Source organism: Halyomorpha halys, unplaced genomic scaffold (genome assembly GCF_000696795.3).
Source record: "Halyomorpha halys isolate HHAL.00 unplaced genomic scaffold, Hhal_1.1 Scaffold910.1, whole genome shotgun sequence".
Lineage (NCBI taxonomy): Eukaryota > Metazoa > Arthropoda > Insecta > Hemiptera > Pentatomidae > Halyomorpha > Halyomorpha halys.
In genome coordinates, this window is record NW_027106583.1 from 265973 (window position 1) to 276930 (window position 10958).

General features: G+C 29.5%; 1 protein-coding gene across 8 annotated transcripts in view; it reads left to right on the forward strand.

Annotated features, from left to right (window-relative positions):
• LOC106687050 (YLP motif-containing protein 1) overlaps positions 1-10958 on the forward strand; it is a 75357-nt gene that overhangs the window by 48033 nt on the left and 16366 nt on the right. For 6 of the 8 annotated variants that reach the window (XM_014430715.3, XM_014430718.3, XM_014430716.3 and 3 more), the window contains 7 exons: positions 242-322; positions 1361-1568; positions 2701-2820; positions 2915-3091; positions 3229-3396; positions 7275-7469; positions 10107-10170. In XM_014430715.3, coding sequence (XP_014286201.1) covers positions 242-322; positions 1361-1568; positions 2701-2820; positions 2915-3091; positions 3229-3396; positions 7275-7469; positions 10107-10170 — 1013 coding nt within the window. The remainder of the gene's footprint in view (positions 1-241; positions 323-1360; positions 1569-2700; positions 2821-2914; positions 3092-3228; positions 3397-7274; positions 7470-10106; positions 10171-10958) is intronic. The other 2 variants (XM_014430720.3, XM_014430719.3) reach the window with 1 other exon arrangement.

A 10958-nucleotide genomic window follows, 5' to 3' on the forward strand; every position in this document is an offset into this window, starting at 1 on the left:
GTAGTAAAGCCAATATACCAATGTAATTTCATTCTACTATCTGAAAATTTGTAAACGCTCGCCAGATAAAAATCTCACTATATGAACCATGTAATTATTCTTAGGGGACATATGTCCCAGAATAAAGTTATTTTTTCATTTCATTTTCATATAATTCAATTTTGTTTTGTTTAACTTAAAAATAGTTACATTCTTAAATTTCAAATAAAAAGTCTAATATTTTATCAACTATTTTTCATAGATACAAAGATGAGCGAAAGGACAGAGATAGATCTTCTGATAAGTCCAAGGATTCCAAGAGAAATTCCATTTCTAAAACACGGTAATTACTTTCAGTATTAAACAATCTTTATTAGCGTATTTTTTTGTCTGAAATTATAATTTATATTATAAACTCAGAATAATTTTTCCATTCCTGTCATTAGTTATATTTGTGCATGTGTGCATGCTATGCAGTATGGTTTGACTTGTGCAGTTATGAATTATTGTGTAAAGCTTGTGTTCAACAATGTGATTTAATTTTGATGTTGTGGTCCTTATCAGCTAAACTTCAACCAGTTAATTAATTTTGATTTGAGAGACTTTGATTTTAAAAAGTGACTTGAATCCAATCCTTACAGTCCAAAATCCTTCGTAAAATCCTTAATGCTCCTTACTTTGTCACAAATCAAGTCATCCATCAGGACCTCAATGTTCCATGTGTTGCCGATTTGGCCAGAACCAGATACCGTTCCTTCCATAACAAACTTCTCAACCACCCAAATCCACTTGTTTCTAACCTGGCTTCTCCTTCATTACCTAATAATCCTCCTAGGCGTCTGAAAAGAAGATGGCCTCGAGATCTTCTCTAGAAATTTTATTGGATTTCTATCAGTGGGTAGATTCCCCACATGTTTGTATCATATCACTATGTCACCTACAGCAAATTTACTTGTTGTATATATGTGTATACAGTTGTAAATAACAATAAATGAATTATTAAAAAAAAAAAAAAAAAAAAAAAAAAAAAGAGTGACCTAATGATAATTGAGTCATGAAAATTAAAAGCATGCTAGGCAAAAAACAGTTTCTACTTCTAAATTAAATCATTAGAAATAAAATTATGCTATATATGAAGAATTTATACTAGATATAAGAAATTACTTATGTTCATGGTTTTTGCTCTTGGAGGAATTGGTCTCACAATAAAGATTATTTTCATTCCTTCATTAATTTGAAGCAATCATTTATTGATTGATAGATCACTATTTACTGAGGTTACTATCTTTAATCATCCTCTAGTTTTATTTTATTTTTGCTTTTATATTTTGTAGTGAAACTTGTATTTATTATTGATGTAATTAATGATTATTGATTCTAGGAGTCCTTCACCTCCAAACAGGCCATTGAAGGAGGAACCTCCTTTAAAAATGTCTCCTGAAAATATCACAGAAGTGTCCCATAATCCAATTCTTCTAGTTGATGACATCTTATTAGCTCCAGGCAGGGAGAGAAGACCTCCAAGAATTGTTGTTATTCTTCGAGGACCACCTGGATCTGGAAAGACTTATGTAGCTAAACTCATGAAGGTAATTAGTATTTCATTATTATTTACTTATTCCTGAAGTCCCTCTAAGCAAGTACCATTTCCCGGAACCCTCAGGGACGGGCACTGAAGGAATAAGATGTTCCAGAACCTCTAGAGACCATCTTCTTATAATTTTTTTTTTGTTTCTTTTTATTAAATCACTTGAGATATTCAGAAATAAAGTGCTTTTGTTGACTACACACACTTAAGCATGCATAATCAATCTTTTTGTACAAGTATGTTGGAGCTTATATATAATTATTACAGTTTGTGCATCCATAATCCTTATGCAATTACCCATACACATGTTCTTGAATTCTTGTGCAAAAAGATTTATTATGCATGCTTGAGTATGTGTGCCACCTTACTCTTCACAGTGCCTGCCAGAATGCCCCTCTCCACTCCAGTCCTGTTAAAATTTAAAAATGTATGGAATAGATAGATAAAGGTCAGGACGGAGTTGAACAGTGTGGTGAGTGGGATCTCTATCATACTAAGATTAGATAGTTAGATACTATTATAATACAGAAAAGTGGAGTGATTTTAGTGAGTGCCCTACTTAATACACAGATACCTATTAACAAGCATTTTATTTTCAAACATACTTCTTCTATTTTAACTTGATCATTTTATTATTATTATTTTTTTTTAGTTTGATATAAAAAGTTAATTGATCTAATTGACATTAAAATCACATGTCTCTACTCTTTTACTACCCAAATGTCTCTGATTTATGCATTAATTAAATGTAAACAGTAGCTTTTTAGGCTTACTGTTTGCTATTTAGAATTCTATGACATAGTCGCACGTTCCTTAGTCTGACAATTCAGATTGTATTGTTTCTCTTTAAACTGCAAAAAGTTGTTATTAAATTAATGCTGTCAATTCTTCATTAAAGAAAATACAAACTACTGGTCGAACCTTACATTTTTGCAGCATTAGTTTATCTGAACTGTTTTTATTTCAAAATTATGCGCATGAACTTAAAGAATGCTCCCTAAAAGTAGGGCTGTTCTCAGAAAAAATGAACATTAAAAAATTCATAAAATGAATTGAATTTTTAATTTTTATAGTCAAGTTTTTAAAAAGTGGGTTTTACAATCTTTCATTGAATTCATTTGATGTTTCTTTAGGACAAAGAAGTTGAAATGGGTGGATCTGCCCCGAGAATACTATCTTTGGATGATTACTTTATGGTCGAAACTGAGAAAGAAGAAGTCGACGAAGAGACTGGCAGAACTACGACTGTCAAGGTTGGCTGTTAGCTATTTCCTACTTTTAATATTATCTTTGCTTTTAATGTGTTGTTTTATTTCATTTTAAACCATTATTTGTTCCTTCAAACAGACAATGGACTATGAGTATGAGTCTGGCATGGAACCACATTATAGAGAATCACTAATAAAAGCTTTCCGGAAGACTATTACTGATGGATATTTCCCCTTTATTATTGTTGATTGTATCAATGAAAAACTGAACCACTTTGAAGAACTCTCCAGTTTCGCTAAGCAAAAAGGGTTCCAGGTGATTTTTAGCTTGTAGTCTCCTTTTTTTTCTATTTGTATTTTATTTAATTATTTTTTAAAAATTATTATTCTTAATATTCATAATTTTTTAAAATTTATTATTCTAAATAATGTCATCAATGGTTTGTACAATAGGTATACATAAGTGAAATGGATTTGGACATCAGTTTATGTGTCAGAAGGAATGTTCATAAACGGACAGAGGAGGAAATAAAAAATATTGTAAAAAACTGGGAAAAGACACCACTAACTGAAACCATATTGGATGTTAGGTCACTACTTCAGTCTGCTAGCATAACCGAGGTAATCAACCAATTACTTTCTTTTTATCAATGTTTTTTTAAGGTTATTATATCATTGCTGGGTTTAGATATGAATTGGGATAACAATATTAACTAATTTTATGGTGTCAATTAAACTTTACATTAACACAAGAGTGCTCTTAAAATTACTTCTTGACCTCTGTGAAGTTGGCCCCCCATCCTCTAAATGTTTCAATTTTTTTTAGTTCTAGTAGTATCCATAAGAGTTCTAGGATATGGGACAGTAGTCCCAAAATGTTGTTTTACAACATGATAATTTAAAATAAATTACATTCAATTAGAAGTTTATTATTAACCTCAAACAAATTTTATGAATTGACTTGCTAAAAAGAAAATCCAGAATCAATAATACCAGTTAAATGTATGCGCATCAATTACGCATTTTGTGCAATTTCAGCACATATATCTTTTTTCCTGGCAGCATTAGGGATTTATTTAATATGTATAATTTATAGAACTCCCAAAAAACTAAAAAAAAAATTTCCAAAAAATTATATTCACGAATTTGCAACCTGAGAAGTCGTAAAAATGAAAAATTCTTAGAGTTCTTAGTAGCTCCTATATGAGTTCTAAAGTTCCTTATAAAAAAAAAGAAACATTTATGTTGTTTAATTCTAAAAAAAAAATACGCACGACTTATGTGCAACTTAGACACCGTTTATCTTTTTTTCTGGCAACTTTATTTTTGGTGAGTTCTGTTGCCCCCCCCCCTCAAAAGTTCTGAAAATTATACTTATTAAATAAATCCCTAATGTTGCCAACAAATTAGATATATGGTGTTAAAGTTGCATAAAATACATAATTGATACGTGTACATTTAACTGGTATTATTGATGTTTTAAGCATCAGAACTATTTCTGTAAATAATCGATAACTTTAGAACTCCAATGGATACTACTAGAACTAAAAAAAAATTGAAATATTTAGAGGATGGGGCCAACTTCACAGAGATAACTTTTTGTTAACTCTAAAAAATTTTGTTTTAATGCTATGGGTTCAAACACTTAACACACAAGTTAGCATTTCATGTAATATCTGCTACTTATCACAATTCACAAATTTATAGTGAATACAGATCAAAGAAAGAGGTTTAGGGCTTAAATGATGGAAAGCCAGAAATAGTTTTAATCTCTTCATTTGCATGTAAAAGAGTTTATCAATTTAGATTTACACTAATTTTATACTTATGCTTTATGTGAGGGGTCCCAAATACTTAAAGTTTTTTTCCAGTTCTTCACTAATAACTTCTTAATGATACATTTTTTTGGTGACTACTATAAAATGTATGACTTAAAAGAACTACCATTAAAAAAAAAAATCATGTTTTAAGTTTTTAAACCTTAAGTTTATCATGTAAAATATATTGTATGTTAGAAATTTAGACATAATGCTCCCAATTGATTGATTTTGCTTACTGGAGTGGTAGAGAATGAAAACGTTAATTGCCTCTGTTGGACCTTATGGGCAAAAGTCTCCAAAGTATTGTCAGGAGCAATTTTTATTAAATTATGTTCTACAGAATGTAAGGCTTCATGGGCAGTACTCAGTTATATGCAGAAGTAGTACCAATATATCCATACACAGGAGAAAAATTGCATTCCATGAAAATAGGAGAATCTTAACCCGGTCATTACAATACTTATGAACTGGCTCCGTCCCATCATCTTTATCTGGTGAAGAAGGAATGATAAGAAAATCATTAAATCTGTTCAGTATGATTTGTTTCAACAAATGGGCAGGCCTTCAAACGTCGGAAGTGCTCTCTATGTGGTTGATGGTAGGTTCCTACTTTATTAGGTACCATGATCTTCAATCTTTAATGAAAATATTGAGTATGACAAAAAATACGTTAGAGCAATTAGTATTAATATTCAATGGTTATTCAGTAGATCTTACAGAGAAGAGCACTCAATCTACTTAATGCATTAGAAGAAACAGCCAATGTTGAATTTTATGAAACAATGTTACTGACAATGTCAAAAGATTACTTGTCTCAATGTTAATTAAGAGATTTTCAGATAAAAAAATTGCTATGAAACAAGCTGCCCTTCTCAGAAGGACTATATTTTACACATTCCTAATTTGTGATTGTGGTTGATATTAAAGTAATTATCACTGCACCAACTCGATTCAGAAATCTATTGGTTTTTAATTATTTTTGAAGAGGATAAGAAACAGTCAAGTGATATTCAGAAAGAAAAAAAATACTTTCATTTGTTTTGTATTATTGGCCTGTGCCATGCACTAATCGAGTGAACAGGTTCAGTTTGTTCTAAGATTTGGTGGAGACAAAACATAAGTCTTAGTCCTAGTTCCTTCTGAGAATTTTAGGAACCAGATGTTTTTGGAATCTACAGAGAAAATTATTTTATTTCAAAACTTTGTACAAGTGTTATCTGATTAATTATAAATTCTATAATTAGCAATTACGATAATTTATATGATATAAATAGAGAGTAAGGTGTTTTTTAAAATGATCTTGATCAAATAGTAAAGTTATATTAGGGTTAAAAATATTTAAAATTAACTTAAATCTAGTTAATTTAGTGGAACATAAGTTGTGGCGATTATTCGAAGAAATTGTCCCAATCCCCAATGAACTGCAATCAAGACTCAACTGTTAAGTATTTTATTTCATTTTTTGACAAGGGAAGATGAATTTAGCAAACTTTTTGACAAAGACTTGGACATACAAAGAATTATCGGAAAATTCAAGGACTATAATGCAACTACATATAAAATTGGTGCTGCTTGCTAAAAAGTAATTGCTGCTTTATATGTTAGGTTATTTCTTCAATATTCCTCTCAGAATGAAACACACTTTGAATTGTTTATCAAATCCATGTTGCTGAGTGCTTTTAAATTTATTGTTCTTCAATTTATAATCTATTATTATACGATTGTTTATATACTAGGTACACATAGCTACTCTTCCTCCTACTAAAGAAACTTCTCACTTGCACACAGTGAGGACTTTTCTACAAATTAATTTATTTAATTGTCATTTAATGGTTTCAGTTCTATGAGGTTGAAAGGTTACTAAACATGGGCTGCTCTCATTACTATCAACTGTTGAACAAGCCCCACAGGAGCTGATTAATATTAACACCTACTGATGTTTGATGGGGTGTCGGGAATACTTGTGGTCACTGGAACGGAACCAAGGGTTAAAATATTCTCCAGTATACTATAACTGCATGGGAGCATTCTGTACCATATTAGCTGACATTGAAAACGAAATAAACTCGATTAATGGCTAGCCTATAATACTTAACATTGATAATAAATTAAACTTTTAACTCTGGTTGATAGTACATTATTGTCAAGCCGTTGTGGTTTGGGAGCATGTTTGACGATAAGCTATTGTCAAAGGTCACTTTTCTAGCTTGTGTTCAAAGTGGTGGGAAATGGGGGCTCTAGCACCTAGCTTCCACTCGCTACGATCGTTTTGAGTTCTCCCGCTTAAGGAGATTTTACACTCCTTCAAATTTTTTTTACTATTGAATTTATTCAAATTTATTTTTGAAGTATGTAAATGTATTTAATTATGCATTAATCTATTTTACAAACTTCCAATAAAATTGTTTATATTTCCAAAAATTTTTTTTTTTATTTATAACATTTTTTTTCACATAGTTTTGGACTATTTCACACAGTCCAGACAGAAAATGTGGTGATATACAATAAATTATAGAGTCCTTAGTTAGTAATTCAGTTAAAAACCCCGCAAAACATTCATGTATCAGTTGATTGCATATACAGATTCAGTGGCATACACAGGTCACAACATTTGTCCTCATGGTTAGACTTTATTTGGCTAATTGTATTCTGATTACCTAATTGTATATTAACTTGTAGGTGAATATGGAGGACACAGATCCTGTTGAAGATATGCCCGAAGAGGTGCATATGGAAGATGTTGAAGATAAAAGAGGGAGTGATGTTGAAAACAAGAATGACGAAAGTTCAAGCAAAATAGATGATTCTAGTCATGAAGACAATAAAGATGATAAAGATTCAAAGTCTGCTGATTACGATGAAGTTGTGACTAAGGTAAGCAAAACTTGATTCAACCATTCATTAATATTTATAAACTAATGTTTCTTTTCAGGAATTTTTTTTACAGATATTTCACCATTCTATCGCTATACTGAGTACTAAAGATAAATTTTAAATTTTTACCTTTTCTATAACTACTGGTTATACAGGTCAAACACTTAATTGTCAGTGTAGTCCGAAGATTATTCCAATTTTGTGAAAATTTGACCTCTCCATAGCCAAGCATATGAAATTTTGAGTTTATACAGTGCAATACATGAGCCGGTAAGAGTCATAATGGTGTAAGTCAAATTTCATTAATTTAGAGAAAATTCATTTTTTAAAGATTTACTTTTTAAAAATTAGTTTATGTTAACCGATTCCAGTACTTTGATGTTTGAACCATTGGGTCATGTACTGACTAATCGAGCCAGTTTTATTATTTAATAAGGTATTAAAAGTTACAAAATATTTGTATATATATTAAAACACTTCGAAAGTTTAATAAACTAAATTTCGTAGTTTTATTTGTTTTCGTGGTCTCAAATGACTTACACCACTTATTCTTTACCATAAAAAGGTGTTAACAAAGTTTCCGACTTCTTACAAATTTTTTAACATACATTTTAGGATTGTATCTTAAAAAAAAAAAAAAAGATCTAGTTGGAAAGCAAAAATCCATCAATTGTTTACTTTTGCTTTTAACCTCCAATCTATTTTATAGTGTTTTAATAATCTTTTTCTTTATTTATTTCTATGTTAGAGGGTGAGTCCCAGTAATCTGCATTAGTATCCTTGGGAAAGTTTTTCAAAAGAAAATTGGTCGAATATAGACGCAAAAGATGGGATTGTATCTTTTCTTTTTATTCTTAACTGTCTATTCATTGTGATATTATAGTTTTAAATTGCTTTTGTGTAATGCCCTCCTGTGTTCTGGTTAAAAGCTATGATTTCAGGGTTAATGCTGGCAATATTTTTCCTAATGAAGCAGTACTAGGAAGTCATCATGCTTCATTTCATGGGCCATTGGTATTGAAACTTTTTTTTTCAGGATTTTCTCTGTTCAGTTTCGTTTTTCTTGATTGTTCAACAAACATAAGGCATATTGATCTTTGGAATTTCTAATCATATAAATGATATTATTTTTAACTGCTGACAGTTAATATTGTTTTTTTTTGTTTCTTTTTTTTTTTTTCATGCCGAAAAATTATAGAATATCCACCGTATGGCATCACTTTGTAACTTTACTTAATTTATATGATATTACTTTTAAGTGTGTAAATTTAATGTTTGTTAATGAAAATATTTAATTTAAAACTCTAATAGATATATGAACTAAATAAAAAATGGAAATCCCTAATAGCTAAAACATATAAGATAATTATAAAAAATTAACCAATGTAAGTTTTTAACTTAATTACTCTTATTTACATCATTACTTTTCTTTACAGGTGAAGTTTTTTTGGTAATGATATTATAATTTTTTATTTTGTTGTGATAAGTAAGACTTTTAATTTAATCCATTCTGATGGTTATTAAGTTAGTGCGGAATGAGAACATTTTATGTTATGCATGTATTTGTATTTTCTATTTGGACTTGCCTCACTATGATTCTCACTGGCTAATATGTTGCTTAAAGTTTATCTCTAAGTGAACCGAAGTTAAGAGTGTTTCTTGCTTTTTATTTATATGATGGAAAATTATGTTTAGCGCATCCTTTTGATATTACTTTGTTATGCCCGAGAATAAAATAGTGGTATTGGAATACAGAAATACATTTTGATATTGTTTGGAGATCTACTTTTTAAATATACGATGGTATCATAGCCATTATTTGTTATATCTGCTATCTGTAGCACTTAATTGCCATTTTGAAATTAATTCTTAATAGTTTTTATTTTTTATTATTATATTCCTTATGTGTCTTCAGAAGAGTGAATTAAGAAACAAATACAAAAATGTGAAGTCGCTGGTTAGGCCTTTGATTTCGGTGAACTTCTATGTTCGCTGAAAAATAGTTATGTTTTCTTCATATCTAATTGATAGCGAGATAAAATGTTTATTCTGTGATATTTTATCTCTGTTGAAAACAATTTTGATTTAAACTAATTGATTCAATTTCAGGAGCAGATCTGCATCTATAATTTACTTTTTTTAAAAAATAATTATGTTATAAAATGTATTTATTTGTTAATTGTATTATTTTATTTTATTTTTTTTTAAATTTCTTTGTATGCTTAATGAAAATATTCTTATATGAATATCCTCCCTTTGAATATAATATCCTACAGAAATGTAAACTTAATTTTTTAATGATAATTGCTTAAAAAAATAAAATCCCCTTCAATTAAATTCATAGATAGTTGTAAATATATTTTATTTTCCAATTGGCACGCTGATTGTAATGTACATATTTCTGTTTTTAATTAAAAGTAATGATATTTTATTAAATACCCGTTTCAGTTTTCCAAATTTTTATTTTATTTTTTCTAAATGAGAAAGTTTTTCGACTTTCATTTGAAAAATGGGTTAATAATGGGTCTTGGGGTCATGTTTTCAAGGCAATAAATATGTAGTTATTGTGTTGAAACATGGCTCCCAAGCCCTTTAAGCCTAAATAGGTCATCTGAGATGTGGAAGTTGTTGCTACAGGGACTATTGGCCTCAGCACTATCCAGCAAGTGGGACGATTTGGACAGCTCATATAACAAATTAGGTATACATTTCTTTTCTTTTCTTTAAAGTATTTATATATACGTTAGTATGTATATGTACATGTTTTTTTGTTGTTCGCTTAGTTAAAAATTTTCAGGGGATCGACTGGAGTTATTCAGAGAGAAATATTTGTATTTGATTGTTCCCATTTCAATTTATTTATCCTATTAGATTTGGAATTATTCAGTAGTGAGAGGTGATATAGACATTATGTTTTGTAATTGTGAAGTTAGTTAAAATCCATGGTTTATTATCATTTTCTTTTAATTAGGTAAAGACTTTTTGCAATAGTGTGTAAAGAAAATAGAGTTACTTATTTAAAAGCATATAATCTAATTTACTGGTGGAACTTGTTTAAATCAACTTACTAAATTAAATAACTACAATATGGCAGTATTGAAAAGATTACTGTAATTTATAAATAAATTGGCTCATTTTCGTAACTAATATTGTATTGAGGAAGGAACTGATACAGTGCTGTTCAATCATATTACACTAAATCTCAGCATTCATTCCCAAGTGAAAGGAGGAACTGCTTTGAACAGTTGAATTTTATTTTTTAATTGCAATCGTATGGAATAAATCATTGATTTTTCTTCTTTTGGTTTGGTTACTTTTTTATGTGGTGGTTGAATTTTTGGCTTTTATTATAAAATAGGTGTTTGAAATGTTTATCGATGTTAACTATTGAATTCATTTTTTTTTTTCATGTTATAATCAGTTCTTTGTAGGCAATAATCAGATTTTGGTCTTTATATAATCATACAGCACTTGGCAGAAAGGAACTTA